This window comes from Chamaea fasciata, unplaced genomic scaffold (assembly GCF_029207755.1).
Source record: "Chamaea fasciata isolate MVZ Bird 193981 ecotype frontalis unplaced genomic scaffold, bChaFas1.0.hap1 SCAF_1, whole genome shotgun sequence".
In the NCBI taxonomy this organism is placed as follows: Eukaryota; Metazoa; Chordata; class Aves; order Passeriformes; family Sylviidae; genus Chamaea; species Chamaea fasciata.
In genome coordinates, this window is record NW_027094086.1 from 143401729 (window position 1) to 143424140 (window position 22412).

The window sequence follows — 22412 nt, forward strand, 5'->3', positions numbered from 1 at the left end:
CTCTTTTCACATGTTTATGCAGCACATGCCCAAGGTTCAGTGATACTTTATTCTGATTCCATGAAAGGGTAATGGTTCATTTTCCTGCCCTGTGCCGTGGCCGCTGTGTCAGCCCCCTCCCAGAACACATCGCTCCACGGTGAGCCACTGGTCATCAATCACCCTGAGTGGCATCAGTGGGGACAAGCCGTCAAAGACAAAATTCCTCCTCTGTGATAAATGAAATTGCTTGAACTGTAGTTCATACATATTCCATGGCATCCTCAGACTCATGCTCCAGCAGAGCCCTAAACAATTTGGATTATTAACTGCTGTTGTGGCTGGACTTGTTCACCTTTTTTGCCTTTATTGTACCAAGTAAAGACATCCAGGTCACACAAACCTCGTTCTACATGGCACAGCTTTTGAAAACACTCTCGTCTGGGTTTGAGGGAAGTGGGGGCACTCTCACCAACAAGACAATGTGTGTGTGTGTGTGTGTGTGTGTGTGTGTGTGTGTGTGCAGCCCATCTGCAAGAACTGCAAAGCTGCCTGATGTCCAGTGTTACAGAGATGATCATGTTCCTGAAAATAAAGCTCCATTTCATGTCTTACCTCAGACACTTGGATTTGAAAACATCAGCTTTACCAAGCTGGCATTTCAAGTTTTCAAGTCACAAATGAAATTCTTTTATGCATCATTAATCTTGGGGGCTTTTATGGTCCTTTCTCAGAACTTCTATGATTTGGAGGCTTTATGCTGTCACCATTCCGATTTGAAATATCTACAGATCACAAATTGAGATGTGAGAGGACTGTAAAATTGATGGTAAATCTGCCTGTGTGAGATGAGTGAACAACACTCACACCCATGGGAAATAAAGTCATCAAATTGGGAATATTTTTCCCTTGGGGAGAATCTTGGGTACCAGAGAAATTAGCTCTGACATAATTGTTTCCCTCAGGGGCCCTGATAAGTGTATTTTTTGCAATATTTATGCTCAGTGGGTATCCAGTATAGAAGAGATGTAGTATATTTGAATTTCAGAAGTTCATAAAACTTTCACAGAAGAAATTTAAAGCTACAAGGGATGTTAAATTAGGGCCAAATTTACTCCCTTGAAAATTATTGCAAACCCTTTGCTTGCTTTAGCAGGAGTCAGGTTGCTTCCATATAAAGTAATAAATAGTCAAGGTTTAAATAGTTTTAAATAGTCAAGTCATGTCTTTTAGTCAAGGTTTCTTAAAATGCTAATTACTCAATCCAAACTATTTGTCAGCAACACTTAATTTTTCTTAGTATTATTATACTGCTTATTCACACCATTAATAACTGAGCTATTTTGCTGGTTTTGGTACAATCCTAACAGCAAACTCCACTGGAATTTTGAGTAAATTAGTAGTTTAGGAGCACATTCTGCCTGCAGTCCTCATGATTCATCACAGACCCTGGAAGTACAGCAAAAAAACCAGGGTTAATCATTACGTTAAACTTCTGGAGCCGTGGAGGCTTTACATGATTCAACCAGTGCTGTGACAAGCTGTCTATTCAAGTACCCCATGTCTGTGGACACTGGTGTTCACATGTAAGGCTTTACATGATTCAACCAGTGCTGTGAGAAACTCTGTATTCAAGTACCCCATGTCTGTGGATACTGGTGTTTAGTGTGTGTTAATGAATCTTGTGTCTTGCAGTGTTTATTCAGGACACCAGTCTATTCTGATTCCTCCCTCAGAACTGGAGACCAATCCTGCCCTGTGGCTTCTTGCCGTGAGTCAGTACAAAGTGAGAGACACTTTTTGCTCCTATTCAGTCATGGAGCTCTGTACTAAGGGACTCGGTTCGCAAACAGAGTCGCTGAAGGTGAGTGGCTCTGTTGCCCTGCACGCCCTGCACCGTGGGCTTTGGGAGCCTTGAACACTGCTGAATGTCTGCTGGGAGGAAAAAATCATCAGAGGGCACAGGCAGCTTCCACAGAACCCACATTACTCCTTGCCAAAGGCTGTGGATCAATACCAGTCATTCTTCAGATCACAGGGCTATTAAACTTCAAGGAAAGGCTTTTATTTACCTAAGCACTCTGATGTGTGTTGCAGCCTGTGTTGATACGCAGGTGTTGGAAAATGGAGGTGTAAATGTCCAAGAGGTGCATTGTACAGTGTGTTTTATGAATACCCTGGTTATATGAAGTACTAGTTTAGTTTTGACCCCTCTAGTTAAGTAATCACATGCTTAAATGTACTGTCTTGTTTTAACTAGATGGTCCTTGTTGTATGAAGTGGAGGCTATATCTTCCTTTCCCCCCAAAAAATTAAAAGCCAGGTAGCCAGTTAAATATCTGAAATCATCTGGAATTTCCCATGTGCTACTGAAATAAATTGAATCTTGAAATGCTGATATTTATGATGTCTCCAGCCTTTGCCATCTTCACTTAATAAGTTCCTAATCAGTTTTTCCAAGTCTAGACATTGCTTCCTGTTTGCTGTTATTCACTGTCATCTGAATTCATTTGGGGAAACAGCATTCCCTCCCTTCAGAATTAGCATGCCCATCATTTCCTATGTGCTAATGTTGAGATGACAAACAAGTATGTGCTTCTTCAGCTATTAGAGTGTCATCTGGCCATCCGGCCCCCAGGAATAATGGAAACTGTACTGATACCTTACCCTCTGTTCTGCTGTTCCTCTTGCATCATATTACCTGCATAATGCACTTAAGAACTTCTGTTTTGCATTAAAACTGCTCGTTTGTGGCCTTTGTTACATTTTGACTTCTTTCTAGGCAAGGGGACTGGACCTTTCACGTGTACGGACATGTGTAGTGGTGGCTGAAGAACGACCTCGGATAGCTCTTACTCAGTCATTTTCAAAGTTGTTTAAGGACCTGGGTCTCCATCCACGGGCTGTCAGCACATCACTTGGCTGTAGAGTTAACCTGGCAATATGTTTGCAGGTAAGGTTTTTCACTCCTTAAGCTCAAAGTTGTTTTAAGGAAATGGTTTTCAGTAAGAGGAGTTCACGGTATTTCCTTTGGCTGTTTGGTCATAGACATACTAAGAAAATGCATGTGGTACTTAATGTTCTTGCATACACAGGTAGTAAACTTCTGTTACTTTGTCAACAATTCATCCCTCTCATGTTGCAATCATAGCATTTATTCTGCCCATGAATACAGTAATTCAGAAAAGCACCTGACAGTGCCAGAACGTGTAGTCTGTACTCCAGAGCCAGTATGTAATCACGCCATGTAAACTACAGTTTCCAAGTGTTTACTTCAGTGTCTTACAAAATGGATTCCTTCTGTTCATGAAATACTTCCAACCATTACTTGTTTGATTAGATAGATATTTCCTGCACACAAGGAAAATTGTTTTGCTACATCTCTTCAGTTTTGATCTCTAATCAGAAGAAAAGTTCCAAGGATAATATAGGATGTAACATGCATTCTCCAGGAATCTTTACTGAGCCATGATTTTAATGACTGATGGAGCACTGTAGCTATCTGGTCTGAATTTCTGAATAGCATCTAGTTTTTCAGCCAGAGATAACTACACCAAGCAAGTAGTTTTAGGTTGATCTAGAGTGTAATATTTTATCTTTGAGGACTTCATGTGATGAAAGTTAACTTGCCTTTTTTTAGGGTGTTCCATTTTTAATTAATTTTGCCTTATTTCCAGTTTAAATTCATCTGGCATTAGATCCAGACATTTTTTATTCTAGAATCAGAGTCTCATTTCTGTCATGCATCTAATACACATCTTAATTTTCATAAATAGATAAAGAATTGTAACACATGCTTTGCTGATCTCTGTCTCATTTTTGTGACTCTTGATCTCTTCCTGTCCTTCAAATCTGGTTTCAGAGTTGCACATATTATTCCTGTAATAATACCATAGGTGTCCTATTCAGGTGTAATATGTTTTCTAATTTAATAATCTTTTAAATACTAAAAGAATCATCTTCTGCATTGGCAGCTGCTCTGGCTGGGAAGTTCCATATCCATTTGGTCATGTGCCATGTCTCTAACCTCTTCAAAGTCACTGTGTCCTCAGCAGGACTTGCCTGTACTCTGTGTGGTCCATCCTGCATCTCAAATCTGGCAGTTACCCCTGGTTTACATGAAGGGATTTCTCATGAAGGTCATATGGGTACCTGCTTCAGTGTGGAAGTCAGAACAAATCTTCTCAGTGACACTGCAAATAAGAATCTGCTATTCCTTTTCTGATTGTAAATGTAAATATTTTTTAAACAAAAAGCCTGACAAATTGAGATTGTGGGTTCAGCACAGAGCAGTATCTCTGTGCCTGCTTTAGCCTTTTGCCCTTTTCAGTGTTACCAGGATATGAATACAAGGAGGTGTGCCACACCTCCAGTACTCTTTGCTTTCTCCCTGTCTGCGGTAGAGTATCCCTACAGCCTAGGGTGTCTTTAATTATTACTGTCAAGCATATGACAAGGCAAAGCTGAGCAAGGTTAAAAGTCATTCTGTTGCCCAGAGGTAGAGTTGTTTGGTTTGCTATTCTGTAATTGCTACCATAAATATTCTCCAGGAATAAAAAAGTTTTAGAAGGGAAGGGAAGCAGGGAAGAGATGACATACCTTCATTGGAAGCAGATCAGGATGGGGCCTGTCAGCTCTCCCTTGAAGCTGTGGTGGAGCTGCTTCTGAAAGACAACTCAACTTCTCTGGCTTTTGGTCCTTGGAGGGACTAGACATGAAGGATGCTTTGGATAACAAGGGCAAATTTTTAGCTGCAGAAGTTTGCTTGCCACTAATGAAAATCACCATTTTAGACGTGCACTGATCTCTGGACGGTTCATGGTGGTTGCTTCACATACAATTACTTAATTCAGGACAAGTAATAAAATCAGGGATAACACTAAGCAGCAGTAAGCCAGATGCAATACCGAAAGTGTGGCCTGTTGGAGCTAACATTGCAACATTGTTCTGCCTGGGATTTAATGTTTTTCATAGCAGCCTGTGTGGAGCTGTGTTTTCCATCTGTGACTGAACGGTGCTGGGTGCACACCAGTGGCTGAGCTCTTGCTGACCAGCCCTGCACAGCTTCAGGGCTGTCCCCATTGCTCTCTGTGCCCCCTGCATAATCACCCCACTGCCCTCTAGCAAGCAGGCTGGAGGAGAAAGAATCTGGCGAGGGACACAGCCAAGAAATCTGTCCCCAGCTGACCTGGGATATCCCATACCACATAACGTCATGCTCAGCATTAAAGAAAAAGGATGGTTGGTCTTCCAAAGTTCTGCTCAAGTAGGAGAGATTGCTTTTGCATCACTTAGGTTTTTCTCTTTCCTTCGCTCTTTAAACTGTCTTCATCTTGACCTGTGGATTTTCTCACTTTTGCTCTTCCTAAGCTTTCCCTGTCCCACAGGGAGTTGGGTGGGTCCTGACCTGCTGACTGGGTCAACCCACTGCAAACATTCAGGAAAGCTGACTACACTCAGAGAAACTGGAAGTCCTAATCAGCATGGAGTTAGGCTGGATTACGGCTTGACTATGTATATCTGCCTTTTGATTGTGTTTACTCCTTAGCTGAAGATTGCTTCTTAGATGGTTCTTTACAGAAATTCTTGAAAAAGTTGTTGAATCAAACTGTAAAAGTGGCTAAATCTCTGAAGGAATATTGTTAATGATAGTGCCTATGGATTTAGGAACAGCACAGAATGAGAGCCTTGAGTGAGATGGTTAAACAGCCTGGCAGATTGTAAAGCTTGAAGTCAGGCTTTGTTGAGTTCTACTAAGATGTGGCATCTCAGTCCATAGGACAACTAAAAGCCAAAGACTGTGTAAGGACTGGTGTGGCTGGAATGGAGAAAAGCCACTTGAGGACAGGCTTTATGTAGCAACATTATCCTCCCAAGCAGAATTGTTTTTGAAGCATTTGAGCTGAGGCTCATTTGGCAAGTTCTAAAGGTGTTTGAAAAATTACTAAAGGTTTTACTTGCAAGCATCACCACAAAACATGTCATTTTGGTGGAGAATATAAAGATAGAGGCTTGCGTGTTTTGAAGCATCTGGCAGTAGACATTGCCAGGGACTGGATACTGAATTAGATTGAATGCTCTTTCCAAACTTTCTGGAAGTTTATGGCTAGTGGTATTCCAGAATAGCTTGTGGGCTATTCTGTTTTCTCAGCTGAGGAACAAATTAAATTTTAATCCTTCATCTACAATTTTCCTGCAATTAGTATTGTCTCCAATGTGTTCTAGAAATGGATTATGATTTCTGGATTCTTCACACTGCATAAAACTACTTCTCAAGATATCTGAGTCAATAGCATCTGCCTTTGCTTTTTTTCTTCCAAGTTATGTCATCTATGAGATCAGCACGTGGTTCCTGGAACAGCATCTTCCACAGGGATAATAGTGATCCAGCCTGTTCTGCAGTGTTTCTAAAATATGCATCTACTAATCACCTTTCTAAACATACCTCAATATTCAGTTACTGACCCTTACCAGCAAAAAAAAAAAGTCCATCCAGGTTTCTTCTCTGTGGGCTACCGCTAATAAAACTCAGATATTATCTTTGATATCTTCTTGATTTCCAATTTTTTGGACAAAGCCAAGAGTCAAAGGGAAAGGTATCCTGATTTTTTCAGAAAGCTTTTACAATTCAACTCTCCAAAAAGAAGAGGAGGAAGGTGTATATGTACATGAGTGTGTGTCTGTGTCAATCTGCGTGTTTCTGTGTGTGTGTGTATGTATAGCAGAATTTAACATTTTATTAAAGATTACCTTGAAAAGGAAATCATTGTGATAATCTCTTTGGTACAGAGGAGGTTTTTTTTCTACCAAATTATCTTAATTTCCATGTTGTGATCACTGACAGACTAATGCATTGTCATTTGTATTCATTTCCTTTCCAACTGAGAGGAAATTTAGTATGTTTCCTTTGATGTAGTCATTTTGGACTAGATTTCTAGAGATGTGCTTTTGAAAATAAATAATTCCGTCCATCTTTAGGCACTTAAATACTGTTAATATCTGACCTTTTATGGCTGTACAGTTACAGATAATGGTCCAGGGATTAGTGAGATGAAAAGATTGCATCTAGCATATTTTAGTTCTCATTAACTAGCATATTAGCATTCGAGAGAGAGAGAGAGAGAAACAGATATGAAAAGTAGCTGGTTTCTTACAACAGCACAGATGGTTCTCTAGGATTTTAGCTGATTTCCATTTAAACACTTGGAATAAATATTTTCATTTTATTCAACCTGCTACTCAGTTTCAGTTGAGGGAAAACTTCTAGAAGTTGTTAATTTTCCTTAGTTAACCCTGAAAATGTACTAACAGATCTGCCCAAGCTAAGGACAGCAGGATTCATCTTGCTTTTTTCCAAGCTCCTCTAACAGAGGCTGCAAGGTTAAGTGAGTTATCCCATATCCATCAATAGTCAGTGGAATCACAGAAATACTTCAAGAGACATCTCAGGTGTCCATCTGGGGATGGGATCCATCACCATCAGGAGATGCTTCCTACTGCATACTTTCTTCTTTAATGGCCGAAGTTACATGAAATGAACCCATTCTTCACAGTCCAGCAAAGGAATCTTTGTTACTCAGTTTAGGGCATAAAGTTATTATTTCTTTTTACTTAGTGACAGATCACACTCTCTGAGGATCTTCCATATTAAAAGTAATAAAAGGTAGGTCTGCAAAGAGTGCCACAGGAGACCGTGCACTGTGTCAGAGGTATGATTCACACTTAGCAATGTACTACAGCTCTGGGTGAGCTCCCTCAGATTCGGTTTTCCCACCTTTGCTATGAGTCATGCCATGAAGTTCTTCTCACAGCTCCAGCCGCTGTGCTTGCGTAGGTGACATTGCCAAGAGCACACCAAAAATTCCTTTTCTGAGCATCGCTGGAACAGAAGCAGACTCGGAGTAAACACTGAGGCCACATCCTTAGGTAGTTAAATAAAACCAAAAATACCAGTTATTTTTAAAGTCTTTGGTTTTCTTATAGGCTAGTTCCAGGCTTTTAACCCTGGAGAGGGAAGCAGGGGAGAGCATGCAGCTCGGCCTTTGACTTGAGTGGAGGTTAGGTTCGCACCGAGTCCTGGCATGTGGTCAGCCCTACAGCTGACTTGTTGGAGTGGTCCTTCAAGCAGTTTTGACCTGCAGTCAGAAAATAAAAGCTTGGCATAATGCTGACATTTGCTCAGACCAGGTTCGCCAGTGGCAGCCTGTGCATGGGCAGAGATTTGTTTAGTCCTAGAGGTGTGACTTATGATGCACCCATTTTCAGACAGAAAAATCTGAATTTTGTTTTCTTGAACACTACCAGGCATGTCCTAAGTAAATACCAGATACTCCAGAAGTTGTGTTGTTTTTCCCTGTTACCAGCATAACAGATGCTCTCTATCTCTGTCTCTCAAAATAAATGTGCACAGAAAAATTGAGTCAGTCATTCTGGTCTTGGCTTAGGCTCTGCTTCCTTTGAAATACTTCTCAGAGTATTCCAGCTGCAACTGGCCACAGAACGATGTTGCTGATAATTCAGCTGCTGTTTCTCAAGCCGTTCTGTAGTTGAAAGTCATATGAAGCTCTGGTACTCTCAAAGTCCTTTCTGGACCTGCAGTATAGTCACAGGCAATGAATTATATAACTGCTGGGTTTCAGTAATTCTTCTGCTTTCTTGCAGTTACACTGCAGTGTTCAGCCTGGATTATTAGTAATACCATTTTGGGGCATCAATGCAATAAGAAGATCAATCCTATTTTTGTTAAATGTTTCATCTTCCTTTGCATCCAAAATAAACCTGTCTTAAGGTGCTGCTGTGGCAGCTTCCTGCAGTCTTTAGCTCTGCTGGCAGTCAGAAGTCTGGTGAGAGGAATGTGGGATGCCAGGGCTTTCAGAGCTGTTTGTTTTCACAAGTTGTAGGGCAAATCCCACAGCAGCCATCTGGTGTTAGATACTCCACGTGATAGTAGTGCCTTAGGACTAGTCTCCACTGAGGATTTTTTGTCTCTTTGCTGAGTTATCAGTCATGGTGGAGAGCTGATGGGTTTTTTATCAGCTTTTAATTTTACTGTTCTGTATATGGATTACACTGTTTGCCATAACAAATACTAATGAAGACTTGGGCTCTGAAGTCACTCCGTTTAATTATTATCTTCCAGTAGTTAGATTATGCACCAAGCCTTGATTTTAGTTCCCTTTAGGATCAGGTCAATCTATATGCAAGAAGGTCGAAGTATCTTTCTCTGTTGTATATTAATTTAATTTTTTTTTTCCAAAAAGAGACTTTACTTTTGATTTCCAGATGACATCACTTACAAATTTCTGTTGCTAGTAAAACAGCAGACCTGGAATTCTCAATGGAATAAAGTGCATTAAAATAGGAGGGCCATAATGTTTAATGACTTCAAAAACAAAAACAACAATAACAAAAAAAATCAGTATACTAGACACGTGTTTTCCACTAACAACATTGTCTGTAGTGTCCTAAAACCATTTAAGTCTGTTTGTCCAAGGTTAGCAGTCTACAGCTGTCTCTTCTGTTGCTCTACTAAAATGTTGACACCTCATTTTTTACTTTTTTTAACCTTTAATGGTAAAATGGTTAATTTGTAAAATTCCTGTATTTGACATTGTTTTTCTTTTTATTTTACTCCCTGCTTTTTGCATTCTCCTCTTTTTTTTCTCCCACCCTTCATTCCCATTTTTTATTATTATTATTATTATTTTTGTCTTGTGTTACCTTCTTTCCTTCTCTCCCTCATCCCTGCTATTCCTGCTGCTATAGCCTCACAGGCTGGGGAAGCTGGCCGAGCAGGTAGGGGATTTTCATGTTCCCTCAATACCCACCTATCAGCTTCCAACAGTGGGACAGACTAGAAATTGAGTCTGGAGATTTGGGGATTTTCAGATCCTTCTATAAAATTATAAATAAGTCCAGTATAGCTTTCTATCTGGATGCAGGTTTCATCAAATATTAGATGTCCATTGTAACTATTTCATTCATGCTGAAAATAATAAATTCCATAGTGATTGTCTTTGATTTTCAAACTTGACTGTTTCCATTATTTTACAAATCAAATCAGCTTTAGTTTTATTTTTAAAGATAACCAATTTTTCCTTGGTTTTGGTTTTTTTCTTTTCAACATTGCATATATTTCTAATAAGTTCTCCACTCAGCACTAGTCTGTTACACTGCTGAGTTAACCAGTAGACTGAGAATCGTGTCGTTAATAGCTAGAGAGGATATTGTACCTTGTATTGTGTATAACAAGCTAAAGAGGCTAACATGCATGTGCAGCTCTGTTACTCCTGTTCTCCTCTGGTGGTGGGTGATGATCAGTACCTGTTCAGTAAGTATCAATTGGTAGTGATAACACTTCCCCCCCCTAGATACAAAAATTAGGTATTTGTGGGTCTGGGTTGCAACTTTTAGTGCTCCACAAAATTTTGAAACAATCCGCCAGCATTGCCAGAAATGTGAAATTTAGCCCTAGACATTCCTAATGTGAAGAATTATACTCTAGAATGTATCCCAAATGAGACAGAAATCACTAGGAGTTCATGTTGCCTGCTGGTTTAAGTAGTAGACGTCTAAATAACTGGTAAAGGAGTTTGTGCATCTGGAGTTTACCAGGTTTAGGAGAATTCCTCTGCTGAAAAGAAAACTTCCAACATGCCAATGTTCCAGAATGAAGCTGTGCTTTTCTTCTAGCTTTGTGCTTAGCAGTAGCATGAGGTCTGCAGCAGAGAAGAGAGCCCTAGCCTGGAGCATTGAGAATTCACATGATGTTCAGTGGCGATGAGTTTGAAGTTTTGGATAAGGGCAGATCATAGCAGGCTGCAAAACTGCAGAGAAGCTGTGGGTGGAAAGGCCTAAAGACTGCATCATCTCTGCATGAAAGGAAACTAAAATTAGTCTGCTTCTTTTCAAGTAACAAAATATTGTGACATAAAGCAAGGGTTTAAATTATGCAGTGGAAGACTGAAAAGGATCAGAATAATTGCTTAACAGACCTTCAGTCCAGATTGGTTCATGTCATGCGTGCTACCTTTACTATCTTTAGCTTCAAGTATATTCTCTGTTGCATGTATGGAAAACTCTCAGTAAACCATGCTTCACATTCCTGACCATGTGCTTCTGACATTAAACTGTGTCTCCTCAGCAATTTCCGCCTTCCTTTATATGGCAAAACGTGTTTAACATTTTTTGTATGTATCCATGTGCTGATTACTTGGCCTTTTGTAGCAAATAAAACCTCTGTTGACATGTGTTGGTTAAGTAATCTGACTGCTTGATGTTTTTCTGAACTCCAAGGTGACAAGTACCTCATGGTAGGTATGTTTCCAGTGCTTGTTCTGATTCTGTAAAGCTGAGCTTTGACTGATGAATACCTTAAGTATAACTTGTCATTTGATTAGCATAATTAGCACTGAAATGAATGTTTGGTTATTTGGGGGGTAAAACTCTTTTCTCCTCCCAGCTGTCAGGTTCTGATTAGCCAATGTTGTTGTTTACAGGGAACATCTGGACCAGATCCCACCACAGTGTATGTTGATATGAGGGCACTGAGGCATGACAGGTCGGAACCACCTTTTTCTTTTTCTCTAATACACACAATTAACAGAGTTTCTAGCAAGGAAGCTGCTTACAGCACACCTCACAGACCCTGGAAACCGTTGCAAACCTCATAAATAATTTGTGTTGACTCCTACCAGCAGGCAGACACAGACAATTGGATTGGTTAATTAATTTTACCATTGATAAAACTGAGGCATCTGACATCACTGCTGCAGTGACTAACAAGATTCCTTGCCTTTATTGCCATCAAGATTTCGTGACACTTGTATCCAGGGGGTGCAGCCTGGCCAGTCCCAATGGGCTGGAGTCCTGTTGGGCCTTTTAGCTTCCCAGAGGTGTTTCTCCTGGCTTGGCAGCTGTTTGCCCGTCAGGAGATCATGTGGGGTTTGCTGCAGTTCTTAATGCTGCAGGACTATGAGGGGATGGATTATTTGCTTCAGCCACTGTGAGCAACCACATTCTGTAATTGTGGGTATTTTTCAGTTCCGTCTTGAGTGTTAGATATACATACAAGGAGTGAGAAATAAAATTTATCACTTAGTGGTTGGAGACAAGCTTGAGATCTCAGGTGTGATTTTAAAAAATGCCCATGCACATATATTTCAGTTTTCAAACACTCTGGTCATGAGTGTCTTTACAGAACTGTAACAAACCAAGAAGTTTCCTATGAACTCTGGAAAAGGTGAACATTTGATTAACAGTCCTGGTTCCCTTAAAAAATCATTATCCAAATAGGGAGTTTATTTGTTCTTTTTCTTTCATCCTTCTTAAAAGCTTAACAGAGAATTTGCCCCCCAGCTTTGGCTCTTTCAGTGACCAGCTCAGCTTGCAGAGTACAAACCTCAGGGCGCTGCAGGCCCAAGTTACCCACTGGGCAGTTTGGTCAGACAGACATGTAGGTATTTTCTTGTTGCCCCTGGAGTTTGCCAGGTTGAAGAAAGGACCTGTAAGATGTTTGAGTCACGATTTCTTTATTCCTTTTGCAGACAATGCTTCCAATAATAACACTTATATTTGATTTGTTCTTTGGGACGCTACTGTCTGCATAACCCAGCCGCAGAAATTTGGTGTTCCTGGCCCAGCAACTGCAGTAGTGGGGAGGCAGAGTCCCTGATCATACTCAACCTAAAAGAAAACTCAAAAAGAAAAGAAAAAAGGCCTTTTCTACAGAAAGAGAATGTAATGTTCACAGTCAATAAAAATTATAAATAATAACAAAAAAATGTTTAAAGAGTGGAATTAAGATTTGCTGTTCATAAAAATTGCATAAACCATGGGTATACACTATTTTCCTGCCTTAGCATGTCATTGAGAGGTAGGCATCATTATCAAGATCAGGCTTTGCAGTGTGTTAATTTATATTTAGTGACAAGTTCCACAGACCATGAAAGATGATCTTTAGAGCTGGTTCTCATATTGTGGTAATGTAGATTTTAATTTGATGGTTTAAAGCTGTGCCTCATTTACCCAATCCTGTGGAATTTAGAATTAGATTAGTGGGTCATAAATTGAGGGAGAAAACAACTCTATTTGACATAGTCGCTTCACACTTGCTCTTTTTAACCATTTCAGTGGAACTGAATGTGCCTATTACTTAGCAGTATCTGAAAGATCCCTGTAAATATCTGTGAGACCATACAGTAGCAACCCACAGGGTCTTTTCAGGCCAGCCAGTCCCCCAACAATATGAACATTTTACACTGTACACTCTAATGTGAGAACATGTTTTTCATAATTTGTATTTTAGAAGATATTTTTCAGGGTCTGATACAGACTGAACAATTTTTTTTCCTTGGCATGATAACACTCTCTAGTTGCTTCAAAAAACAGCTGTAGTTCATCTCTTTGAGATTATTCAAATCCTGTTCACATCCATAGAAATTAATAATCAGTTTCAAAACAACTATTTCAAGCTCATCCGGTAATTATGTGCTTGCGCACTTCGCAGCTTATGAGAATGTCATTTTCTTGTAGGTGTTTAGGTCAAAATACCTGTGCTAGGTACAGTCTGTGTGGAGATCTAGGGGTGGTTGTTTGACCAAATTAGATGTTTCTTTCCTCCCAGGAAATTGGATGAATTTGGATGGTTTGTTTCATAGGTCAGGGTGGAGGTTTCCAAACACCTTTTTGTGCGTGTCCCTGCGTGGTTTGGAGCTAACAGCCCCTTGGCTCAGCTGTCGGGACTCTGGCCATAGTGCTGGGCTCACCTGGGGCTTCACGATACTTGTACCAAGGGGTGCATCTACTTTGTCAGCTCTGACTGGTGCAGTTCTAGGTGCTCCAGCTTCTCGGGTACTGTCTCACATGGAGTCACAATGTATTTGTTAGCCCCGAGGAGTGTCCCAGGCACCCCGAGCTGTCTCAAATGGCATTAGACACCTATTTTTGGAATCTGAGTAGCACAAAAAGCAAGAATATACAACTCTGGCTTGCTGTTGGTAACAGGATATCAGCATCACTGTACTCTGCATTTTACTGATTTTCTACAGATCAGGGCGTCCTCAGGATGGCTTGAGGAAAGAGTGAGCCAAGACAGGCAAGTCCCACACAGGCTTTTAATAAAAAACCAGATGACTCCTGTGTACCTACCAGGTGCGTGTGCTGCGCCCCTGCAGTACAGAGCAGTGCGGTTTACAGAGGTTACAGAGGTTAGCTCAGCTCCAAAGGGCAGGGTAGGTGGATTAATGCTTCCCAGCACAGCACAGAGGCTCCTGGCTGCTGCCTCCTTGTGCAGCTCAGGCCGTGGCCATGTGACAGGGGCATCCTCAGGGAGGGACGGGCTGCAGAGCCGGGGTGGGAGCACCCGCTCAGGTCACTGCTGCATTTCTCTGCCTCTGGGAAAGCAATTTTATTCCCCCTCCCTCGCAAAGGAGGAAAATAAATTGAATAAATATATACATATTCTTGTCCTGCTTCTAAAGGCCTGATTGTCAGACCATTATATTTTTGACCAGTCATGCTGTCCTCAGAAAGCTTTTCAGGTGGTTAAGCACAAGATGCCTAAACATGCTAAAAGCTGAGAAGTGCTTGGAAGATAAACAAGGGAGAGAGTGAGTGAGAGAGAGCTTTTTCTCATCATGCCAAAACACCATGTACTTGAAAGATGGTGGCTTTTGCAACATTTGCTGCCTTTCATAGCAGTAAAGATGTAAATTTGAAGCCCAAGCATCCCTTATATCTGGATTGTTCTAAAACAATATGTTCGTGTGTTTATAAAATGTCCAGCAAAAAACATATTTCTGATATTAAAATAAAAATTTCACAGGTTCTTCATCCTTAACAGCAGCTTAGTTTTTGGTAGAAAAGCTATTTATTGGCTAAACAAGCCAATTCATCAAACTGAGAATAAACCAAAATAATCTTTCTTTCCCATCAACAGGGCAAAAATATTTTCAAGTGTTCTGCAGCAGGTCAGGCTGGATTCTCAAATGTTTCAGTATATTTGTAAACGTCCTAAACCGTATTTTTAGGCTCATTCAAATCTGTTTTCAAAATGTTACCGTTTTAATCTGATACTACATATTTTGAAATTACCTTGAATTTGAAACTAGCAGGTATGAATTAGAAATAAAATTACGTTAAAAATATTGAAATATTTTTACTGCTTTGAATTATTTCTCAAATTTTTTACACAGGAGTTTCTTTTCCTGGGTATCTGTATCTTTCATAATCTATATGTTTTATTGAGAATTTCCTCAGAAATTTTAAATAGTGAGCTGAAGGATCCATCTGGTGACAGCTGAGGGAGATCATTGGTCTTCTCCTAAAGTTGAAACTTGATGCAAATCCTGTTAAGATAAACATCCCCTTTCATCCTAATGTTCTTTTCTATATCAAAACCTTATCCATTAAAAAAAAAAAGAAAACCACTCTCCTGCCCTAAGCTGAGCAATGAAAGATCTACTTTGATATTGAAGTTTATTTTTAAAAGGATAAGAAAAGCAAAATGAAACATATTCATTGGAATCTGTCTACCTCCAAAAGCAGATAAAAATGTCACCAGTCTTCTTGTTCAGTAGCAGATAGTGACAACTAAGGGGCTTTGATGTGGTGGAGGCTTAGACTCCCAGGGGGAGAGAGCCACTAACCAAGTCACAAATGTATTGATGAAGATTTAGATGCCATTTTGCAAGCATTTGTCATAGTTCCTCCTTATTTTGACTACAAATTATATTTAAACTGTTTATTGAACTGCATTGACATTTTGGATCAAACTGGGCCAGAATGAAGACTTTCAGCCAGTCCTGGCAAACACTGTTTTCTATTTTATTTGATGCCATCTCTAGTTTCACACATGTGATCTCTAGCATCACACGTGCAGGCATCCTTTCCCATCAAGTGCTTCTTATCCTGTCTTCAAACTTCAGTATACCCTTTGGTGAAATAATAGGGGCATTAAATGATCTTTTAAATTATTCAGTTTCATCTAGTTAAGTCTGTAGGGTAATAAAGATGGAAAAATTAATTTATCAAACTCTTTTGTGGTTTACTAGAGTTCCTTTCGAGTACATGTAATGGTGAGCTGCTGGGATAGACAGACATGGTGAGGCAGCTGGCACCCAAGATGGACTCAAATCCTGGTGTGAAATATGGCCAAACAGACCAGAAGCACAAAGATGTATTTGGGTTCAAGTTATTAATTTTTTAGTCTGGCTGTTATTCAATTTGTGGCTTGTGATATTCATAGTCTTTCACTGAAATGCTCCCAATCATTATAAGAATTATTCTAACCTGATTGCCCTCTTTATTAAACGGACAGTCTGTGGAGCTATACAAAATAGGGATCTTTTCCCATGTGGCCATTAACACCTTCTTGGTGTGATGCAAATTAATGTAGCTCTTAAAAAAAAATTACCTTGTATATACTTAGTCTGTCATTAGCAGACTTGATTTCTTAGGAGGTCATTTGTGTGTTGTACTAACACTAATAATCAAGTCCTACTTTTAGTTTTGGATTCTGAGATTATTCAGAGATCTCTGAACTTCCTTCAGACTTGCTCAGACATTGTATCCCTGACAAAAGTGTTTGCAGAGGATGGAAATTCTGAATCTCATTCCTCAAGAAAAGAAGGGAACACTTGTAGCATTTCAAAGAAATGAGAAAACAGTTACAGAGGATTTATTTGTATAAATTGCTTATACACTGAGCCCAGTCTCAAAACCAGGCTCTGTCAAAAGGAATCAGTAAAGGCTTTGGCTTCATTTTAATATATTCCAGCATTTCAGACTTCATGCAGGAGCAGAAAAATAGCCTTTTATTATGGCTGTCAATTGTTTATCTTTCTTGCATTTTACTGAAACTTTCATGTTATGTGTACATTGTTTGGGGTAATACCAAACAGCAAAGCCACAGGAGCTTTTTTCCCTTATCCTCAAACACTTCTCCTGCATCTACCTTGAAAGCTACTTTTGTTGAAGGGTTACCATACATAAGAACTCCCTGGCTGAGTTTTTAGCTGAGCTGTAGCCGCAGCAGTGCTCTGTAGCACAGTCACGGTGTGGAGGGGAACCATTTTATATTCACACAGGAGGGAGAAGAGATGGGGGAGGTGTGTCAGAAGGAGACTTGCTAATAGCAAGTGACAGGGAAATAGTTACCTTTTGTGAAAATCTAATTGATTGATCCTATTTGAAAGCCATTTGCCAATGGTAGCAAAAGAGAAACTTTGAGGAGTGCTCCATTGATGCTGGGGGAGCAGCGCTTTTCCAGCTCCTGCAATGGGTTACAGCATACAGAACTCAGTCACAGGTTAGAGAAAGTCACAGTCTTCTGTTGTTCACTCTGTGGGGTCCAAAGGGGTGGTTAAAATCCATCACTACCCTCTGTGACACCCAGCCAGCATTTCCCTTGCACTGAGATTCTGTAGACAGGGGGCATGGGTTGTTTTGAGGTGTAAAGTTCCACATACCTGGTGAACTGTTCAAAACATAGATCTCCCATGTCCTTGTCCTCAGAGGGCTTTAGAAACAATAAACCCATTTTGCAAATGGAATTGTCAAGTGCTACCTCCAGCGCAGTGCCATTCCTGTCACCCTGAGCTTCAGGGATATTCTCATATGGGTGGCTCCAATTCCAGGTTCCACGCATCAGCCATACTTTGTCGTAGTTGTTGCTTTAGCTGCTTGGATTTTATTTCTGTTATCACAGAAACAGTTTTCTCATGAAAGTGAAAAGATTTGCACTCCTATGGACTCAGTAGAAGTAACTCAGCTAGGAAAAGGGCCTGAGGTCTTTAAAATAATAAAACTGAGTCTCTCAAAGGTTTAAGTACAAAAAGAAATGATGCAGTTTGGTTTTGAGGAGTCTTTGTAGAACCGCCTGGCTTTTAGGCATTTTGCCTATTAGCTTTCAGAATCTTATTTGTGAGTATAAGCTGTTTGTCATGGTACTGGCAAAACCCTCCTTCTTCTTCATTATTTTTCCTCAGGAGAAGATACAATCTTGGCCTTTTAGCAGTATTGTGCTTTCTTCCTGCCATGCAAACACTGCTGTCTCAAAAATCCCCTTGGCATTGTTTCTGATCTATGGGAAACAGATCTCCCAGAAAGAAAAGTTAATTTGGGCTGATAAGCATCATGCGAACACTTTCAGTTCTGGCTTAGAGAACTCCCAGTCTGTCTAGAGAGAAGGAAAGGCTCTCTCTTGCTGTTCTGGCTGCATCAGGAGACCAACTTGTTTAATCTCTGTACACTGAATAGTCAGTGATTAGGAATAAAGCCGGTGGCCTGGGAAACTGAAGAGGAGAAAATATTGTTGAAGAAATTGTACTGTTTACACATGAGGATCCAGCGTTATAGCCTATTTTGTAAATGTACCTTTTAAAGAGCTTTGAAAGATGTCTCATGTTTCCAGGCATAGCATGACTTCTGTCCAGGGCAGAAGAAAGGGAGAAATGTCCCAAGAACTAGGGGGGTGGGAGCCCTGGCAAGTAATTTTTGTGTTTTCTAAGGCAAGATTACTTGTCACTGAAGTATTTCCTCCCTTGACACAAGCCCATGTCTTCCTTGATAAAGTCATCTTCAAAAGAAAAGCATATCATTATTTTAGTGGAAAAGGACAATAAGAGTTGGCTCCAAATCTGTTTTTTGAGGGATGATGTGGTTTAGCATAGTTTAACTATAAATCAAAGAATTCCAGTTATATTTCCCTGGAGGGCTTTGGGGAAAGAGAATACTGTCCTGTGTACCAAGTTAGGCAAAGACAAAGAGAAAACAAAAATTTGTAGCTTTCCAGGAAGGTGGGTGTACTGCAGTTGTACAGTTATTGTGCTACTGTTTGCAAGTAACATTTGCACATATTCTTCAAGTATGAGTAAAAGAACTAGATGAAAAATGGTTCCATTTTTTTTTTTTTACAAACCAGTTTTGAGTGTAACAGTAATTTCATTGAAATGATAAAATTTCAGTAAAATTATTGGGAATTTCACTGCTTATTAGATTTCCAACTTATTGAAATACACAATCATATTTATTCCTGAAGAGTGTCTGACACTGTTAAAAAGAAAAAGTTTCCCATTTCCAGGTATACTGAGTTTCTTTGGTGTTACAGGTCCTTCTCTCCATCATGCTTCTCATGGAAGCTGGGAATAGATAAAACAAGCTGACTGCTTAGATTTCCAAGGAAGATTTATTAAAAAATTCTTCGTTTTTTGTTACCTACAAGTTATGCTTCTTTCTTTCTCTCTCTCAGACTTTGCTGTGAGTCTAGCTGGACAGTTACAGGAATGTCTTAATAAAATGGAATTTTGATTCTTCCATTTTTTGTGCAAATAAGATGTATTGTGTATTTGATTTTTACAGATAACGTATTCTGAAACAAGTTGCTTTCCTTCATATTGGTATATACTCTTAATGGAGTGCTAAACACTGATTCTTTAAAAGTGCCAAGTGATCAGCATAGGCTACATTTGCTGTTTCAGTAGTGAAGGAAAAAGTGCTGCTTTCCCACGCTGCTGCCTTAGAGGGCATTTCACAAGGCATCTGCTTTGGAAGGCGAAACACTTAATGAATATGTGTAAGATTTGGAGCAAGGCTTTGTAGCTTCTGCAGCCCTAACCACAGACTGTGCTGTGCTATAAGAGGAGCTTCCTATGTGCTCTCCATCCCTCTTTGCATTCCCCCTCTTCTCTTGCCAGCCTTTGCAGGAGGACAGAGCCTTTGCCATGCCACACGCTGTCAGCTTTTTGTGCTGTGCTGTGCTGCCAAGATGCTGTGCTGCCAGTTACCCCTGGGAAATGGGCTCTGTCACCTTTGGGACCTACTCCAGTTTTGAGAGCCTCAGGCACTCATTTGGCTCCTGTTGTCGGTGAAATCTCTGGCTGGAGGAAAACTGAAGGAATGTTTAGGCTTGGGAAGAGGTGCTCTGAATAGTAAAAGCATCCTTTATTTATATAAGGATACTGTTGCTAGACGGACATGAAAAAACTACACTCACCCATCAGGTTGTGAGAACGAAAAAGAAGGAAGTTTATTTTGGGATCAGGGTTTTTATTGCTTTTGGGGTTTGATCAGGGATTGGGGGATGAGGTTAACACCTCTCTGACCCCACTGGTCAAACCAGAAGTTTATCAATTTGTCCTTCCCCCTGGAAGGAATGCATGATTTACAAAACATCATTCTTTGTTTATGTTACAAGCGTGAGAACTCCAGTACAGAAATGTAAAACATCGGAAGGCTGAAAAAATCAGGGAGACAGGATACAACACTAATTTGGTTAGAGATGTAATACCCTCTTAAATGGCTCCTTTCAGTGGATCTTAGTATGTTGCTTCAAGCCTAACTTGTCCTTTTCAGTATGGCACATAACGGAAGTGTCTGTGAGCAGAAGATGAACTTGCGTAAGCAAAGAGTCTCAAGAAGCTCAGCCATGGTTCCTAGTGAGTCTCCTGTGACAGGACAGTTCCTTCTCAGCGCCTGCAGGTGTACAAGGCACTGCTGTTCATGGCACTGCTGACCTTTCCTTCTGAGTGCTCATCCGCAGTTTTCACTGAACTGAGAAAATAGCTTCATGTGTTGGTGTTCCATGGACAGGAAATGTCCCTGGATGTTGTTGAGGAGAACTTTCTGAAGATTCTTTCCCAAAAATGCAGGGTGAGTCAGCTAATGGTGGGAAATTTGGAGGTTATAGCAAGAGAAGGGGACAGGTTAAAGAAAACTACTTGATTTCAGAAATTCCACCTTTGATTACAATGTGGGCATGTAGAATGCAAATATTTCATTAGCAATGCTAAAATAATTTCCATCATTTGTTAACAACAAATAAGCTAATTCCATTAGCTGAGGATGTTTTTAGATCCCAAGTTCATTATAATTAAAATTTTCCCTGTATGTGAAGTCTCTTTAGAGATTAGGACTAGGAAGACCAAGGGTTGCAAAATAGGAAAAGCGTATTGCATTAAACAGAATTGTCAGATCTCAACTGTGATTATGAGGAGTGCTGTAAAGACGATTAGTGATAAACATCATGTCCTGGGAGGTTTGTAATCTGAGTAAGAAGATAACAGCTGCGAGCAGCTTTATGCCTGGTTTTGCAAAGCCGAACCTGAAGCACAGAGAAAGGTGATGCTATACCTGATGGTGCTCAAGGTGCAAGGTGGGAGACCAAATTGTCCAGAGTCCTGGTTCACCGCATTATCTTCAAATAGTTGTATGCTGTGCTTTAAACAATGTGCAGAGTTAATTTAAACAAATTTAATGTGTGATGACAGCTGGACGTTTTAAAGTACTTCAAAGCTGAAAGCAAACATAAACTTTTTTACGTATTCCCATAATCTTTTATGATAAAATTGCTATTGCTTTTTATAATCTGTGAAGCTTTGAGTGTTCCCTTCGTGAACCAGAGTTCCTGCCCCATTTTGATTCATTTGCAGCTTTCTGAACTGTCTTAAATCATTGTGTTACTTCTTCTTCTTCTTTGTCCAGCCATCTGAAGGATTGGAAGTTCTTAGTTTTGACCTTAGGGAATTTGGCACATGAAATGTAATTTAGGTTTATAGTGAAGGATTCCATTACGTTAAAGGAAATGATTTAGTGTTAATTCTTGTTGATTATCAAATTAACAGGATTAAAATATGTCCTAGGCATACAGAAAGTTCAATGGTTGTTCATTTGGTTGGTTAAAGTTTGCTTAAATCCCGAAGTCCCTTTTTCAGTCTCAGTTGTATTTATCCATTATTTGAATATGAGATAGGAGAAAAACTGCTCTGAGGAAACCAGGATGATGCAGGAAACTTCTTCATCATCTACATTTTCCCTTCAGCCTAAGTGTTCAGCTGTGCAATTTTCCTACTTCTCTGATTTGCTATTTGAACCCTGAATGTCGTTTTGGAAGGCAGAGCTTATGTTCTTTGATCCATATTTCCATTTTTTTTGGTAGAATGAGCTCATTGACTTGTTAATTCTGGAATTGTTTACGTAGAAACATTTTATTATTTGAGTAAAGAGAAAACGCACTGACAGTCTTGTGTGTCAAAAAGCCCTGACCCAGTCCAGGATCCCGCTGTTGCCTACAGTGCCCATCCTTCTTCTAACTGTAGAAAATGAGAAGAGGCTGCCTCTGCCCTTTCCCACCAAAAGTCTTACCCAAGCACCATCTCAGACTGGACATTGATATATGTCTGAAAGGTGGTGTTGATGGCAGTAGTTCTTAATGATTTGAATCAGAACTGGGAAGTCACTGTGTTCTGGATGTAGCCACATAAAAGGTCTCTGACATTAAATGCCTTTTGGTTACAGTTTCTAATGAATTAGGTCGTTGGCCTTTTTTTTCACTGTAAAAGACCATTGTGTTGAATTCAGAAGAGTCAGTTTGGGCAGATTCTTTTCAGTTTAAGGAAAAGGAGTTTTCAAAGTGGTCCAAACGCATTAAGTTTTTA

At 40.0% G+C, this 22412-nt stretch overlaps 1 protein-coding gene across 6 annotated transcripts in view; it reads left to right on the forward strand.

The window, feature by feature from the left end:
- The window catches only part of DIP2C (disco interacting protein 2 homolog C), a 309083-nt gene that overhangs the window by 269039 nt on the left and 17632 nt on the right, over positions 1-22412 (forward strand). For 4 of the 6 annotated variants that reach the window (XM_066200565.1, XM_066200575.1, XM_066200591.1 and 1 more), the window contains 4 exons: positions 1675-1843; positions 2762-2932; positions 9745-9774; positions 11478-11539. In XM_066200565.1, the coding sequence (XP_066056662.1) occupies positions 1675-1843; positions 2762-2932; positions 9745-9774; positions 11478-11539 (432 nt within the window). The remainder of the gene's footprint in view (positions 1-1674; positions 1844-2761; positions 2933-9744; positions 9775-11477; positions 11540-22412) is intronic. The other 2 variants (XM_066200584.1, XM_066200600.1) reach the window with 1 other exon arrangement.